We start from the raw sequence: 4,149 nt of genomic DNA, 5'->3' as shown, positions 1-4,149 counted from the left end.
ATAAAACGATCCTAATTCTAATGCAGCCCCCTTGAGGTTGTCATCCGAAGCCGAATTCAGCGTAGCAATTCATTATTGCAGGGTCCTATAATTTGATGAATAGTGAGGAACTATATGCCACAAAACGAACCCATATAAATGTGATATGAATAATGTAGGAATGTAATATTTATATCAGTGTAATATTTATGCACTGAATAGTGTAAAGATTTATACATAGTCAGTGCATCACCCACAATTCATTTGTATAACTTTTATTTAAAAGTAAATGATGATTAAAAATGAATGGTGGATGATGTAATGACAATGTAAAAAGTCTTACATTGTTAGTTTATACGTCGTTTTCTCTATCTATATACTCTTACCAGAAATATAAAAGTTTATACACAAATAATATATTATTCACTACTCATTTGTATTATTATATTTAAAAGTCAATAATATTATTGAATATAAATGATTGATAAACTGACACCATAAAAAACTCGTGTATATATCTTTTTCTCATTATATTTTAGATATTCTAAAATAAACTTATAGAGTTCTTAGCTATCAAACATTAAATGCACTAAAACTATTTAAAATTGAGTGAGGCTTCACGAGTAAGTTTTTTAAACTTACTTCTCATTCTAGCTATCAATTCTAGGAAAATCTAATGGTTTATATATACTCACTAATTTAAACCATTGGATTTCCCTAAAATTGATGGCTAGAATGTGGAATAAATTTAAAAAACTTACTCTTGGAGAAAGTGGATCCCCTTACTTTAAAATTTTACATACTACTTTTAAATACAAGACATAATTGTTTTTTTAAGTCTTTTACACATATAAAAATGTTTTTTAAACATCTTAAATCCTTATATGGCAACATGACTATGTGAGTTAGCTATCCCTTCTTGTATATATTAATATATATAACAAATTTGTTTAGTATTCTCAAATAACATTACTTCTTCTTGTAGTTATTTTCATGTTTATGTTATGAAAAATAAAAACTTCAAATCCTCAAGTATTCATACTTCTTGATGTCTAGTTTAAATTTGGTTTGCCATATATGTAATAAAATATAAAATCTTTCAAACAATCACATTTCTAATGAGATAATGCTTGTAATTTTTTCGTATTAATTTATTGATGAAATGAGATACAAACTCATGGAATATGACAATTTCAGAGAAAAATGAAAGAGAACGACACTTATTGATCATTACATAGGAAGCAAACATAAAAACTCAAACTAATATAATATGGAAGAAAACTATATTACATGGAATAAACATATCTCAGTTTTGGGCACGCCTCCTTAAGATCGTGTGAGATCACCATGTAGGAGTGTAAGATTGATTACATCGACAGTCTCATCGATCCCATATCCACTCTTCTCCACTAGCTTTTTCCATCTCTCTTCTCCCTCAACCCGTCAAACTTATTTTATTGATTTATAAGATGCGTGAAAGAAGTATAAAGATAGGAATATGGAGCAAGAAAATATTGAACCTTCTTGTTCTCGTTGTGAGATCCAGGAAGCAGCAACCATGGCATGTTTGAAATGAAAAGAGGAACAGAAATCACTGAAGGGAAAAGTTAGGAACCATAATGGGCAACCCTAGGAAAAATAAGGTTTGGGTTGTGTGTAATATGTGATTTTTACAATCTTTTTATTCTTTAAAATATGGGTTCTTTAGGAATTGACTGTAATATGAGTTTTTTGCCATTATAATTTTAGTCTTTAAAATAATGATTATTTCACTAATTTATTTTATTTAGCTAGCATATAAAAAAGTGGGCTTTTTTAAAATTTTAGTTTTATTCTTTAAAATATTGGTCCTTTTACTAATTTATCCTATTATGCAAGAATATAAAAAATAAGGATTGAGTTGTAATATGAGTTTTTTATTATATGAGTTTTATTAATAAGTATGATCTTACAAGTCGTGTTATGATCGTGCATTTATAATATTTGACTCTCATCCCAATTTTAAGTAAAATGTCGACTTTAACTGCCATGATTGTGAAGATGCTTGTAATTTTGTTGTATTAATTTATTGACGAAATGAAATACAAACTCATATAATCTCACACTTTTGCATAATAAAAAAGAGAGAATAGAAGAGCACTTATTAATCATTACATAGGAGGCAAACTTAAAAGCACAAGATGTATAACATGGAAGTAAACTTTATAAAAGGAAGCTCTTCTTCAGTGATAGAAGTCAATTTAGTTGTACTCAGGATGGGCAGAAAGGTAACTCTCAATGGCCTTGAAAAAAACATCACCTCTTGCTTTCGCAGCCTTGCCCTCTTCTTCATTCGGTTGAGCATCTCCTTTGGTTTGAATGTTAATAGTAACCTTTCCAATTGATCCTCCATTGGGTCCTTCAAACAATTTGGTTTCAATAGATATCTTCTCTACCGTGTCTGGCAACCCAACTCCTCCAACTATGCTGTAGTTATATCCCAAGTTTGCCTCATCAATTGATTCTATTTTGTGTAACACATACTTGGTTTCCCCATCTGTCCAATAAGATTATCAAACATCCATTAACATTATCACCTTAATTGGTTAAGTGGTTTGTAGATTTTGTTGATATAATAATTATACATTTAAACAAAACTTAGATCTTCTTATATAAAATATTTGTTAGTTATGCTATAATGATATAAACGTTTGTTTTTTTGTAATAAAAGTTTGGAATGCTTAAAAACAGTATCTCAAACACTAAAAGAAAACTAAATTTTTCCCGTATAATAATATATCTTATGGATGAAGAAGATATATGGAATAATATACTAACCCTCAACCAAAGTGAGTTTCTTGATGGTTCCAGGTCCACCATTACCCTCAACGGTTTCAACACTTTGGATGGTATCAACAGCCTTTGGGATTATGATGTCAGCATCTGTTACCAAAGCTTTGTATAACCTAGCAGGAGCCACAGTAGAGGTGGATTCATTCTCAAAGGTAAAAACACCCATGCTTGAAAATTAATTAGCAAAAGGAGGAAGAATAATGCAAAGATATATGAGAGGAAGATGTTGGAATGGTTGTTGTGTGAGTTATGAGCAATGGAGTGTTTGTATTTATAGGCACCTCTGCTTGTATGCCTCATTGTGGATAGGTGCTGACTATAGAGGTTGTTAGCCACCTATCCTTTTCATTTGTCTATTGGGGACAATATCTACCCATTGTCAACAAAAGGGACGAGATGCACACTCAGGAGCCATCATTTTGATATATATGTTATAATTTGTAAATATATTGGTATATGTTATACAAAATAAACAATATATTATTACTTTGTACAAAATTTGACCAGGTACTAGTATATATAGCTTTTGCAACATAATCTATTAACTATATAATAAAAAACTCATTCAAGTCATATATCACTTCCTCCTCACTTTTTTCCCTTCTAAAAGGTTATATGTTACTACTATGTATATTTTTATACTACATCCTCACTTTTTGTACATTTTATATTTTAATGTTTTAATGCTAATTAGTGATTGACCCATATGTTTTATTATCTTAAAAAGTATTGATCATCGAACATTAGAGTGAATTGAAATCTTTTTTCACATCCATACTATTTCTCTTTTCCATTTCATCAGTTCTACTATTACCTCTTTGTCTTTCCACTATTCCTTAATCTCATCCTTACCTCTTCATCTCCGACATGAGGGTGTAAGTGTGTAACTTCGTATAAATCTTGATGGAAGAACAGTAGGATGCACAAGCATGTAAATCTTATGATCACAATTTTGGTAACAAAACCTTAATATAATCATTTCACATTCACTTATGTAATTATTTAATTTTAATTAAAAAATCTATACAGTTTCACCTCATTTAATATTTGTATTAATCTATATATATTATTTAACATTTATCAATACTCTAAGAATTATTATATTTTTCATCATATCAAAGCTTTGTGACACTTTTCCGACTGAATTTTAATATCACAGTTCAAATTCTTTAAATTTTAATTTTTCTCTATTATAGTTAAATAATCAAATTCAAAATTGAAGTTTTTTATAACTTTTAAATATTTTTTTAATAAAAAATACTCATATAGTATCATGATTTGATTTCTATATTTTTATTGAAAAATTCATTTTATTTCTACAACTTTTAAAACATTTAT

The 4,149-nt window shown here is 28.7% G+C and overlaps 1 protein-coding gene across 1 annotated transcript; it reads right to left on the bottom strand.

The window, feature by feature from the left end:
• LOC109356964 (stress-induced protein SAM22-like) lies at nt 2,107–3,062 on the bottom strand. Its single transcript, XM_019600626.1, has 2 exons — nt 2,797–3,062; nt 2,107–2,515 (listed from the first exon to the last, which is right to left on the bottom strand). Exons 1-2 carry the CDS (start codon nt 2,975–2,977, stop codon nt 2,220–2,222), a joined length of 477 nt encoding a protein of 158 aa, XP_019456171.1. The 5' UTR covers nt 2,978–3,062; the 3' UTR covers nt 2,107–2,219.

The sequence above is a fragment of the Lupinus angustifolius genome, chromosome LG01, assembly GCF_001865875.1.
Source record: "Lupinus angustifolius cultivar Tanjil chromosome LG01, LupAngTanjil_v1.0, whole genome shotgun sequence".
In the NCBI taxonomy this organism is placed as follows: Eukaryota; Viridiplantae; Streptophyta; class Magnoliopsida; order Fabales; family Fabaceae; genus Lupinus; species Lupinus angustifolius.
Note: the sequence above shows the minus strand (reverse complement) of the source record. Positions and strands in the feature narration are given on the sequence as shown.

Bases quoted from the DNA above. Each gene is read 5' to 3' on its own strand.
- LOC109356964 (XM_019600626.1), bottom strand. From the start codon at position 2,977: ATGGGTGTTTTTACCTTTGAGAATGAATCCACCTCTACTGTGGCTCCT. The intron at 2,516-2,796 runs GTTAGTATATTA...CTTATTGGACAG, and splicing joins GAAACTCACTTTGGTTGAGG to ATGGGGAAACCAAGTATGTG.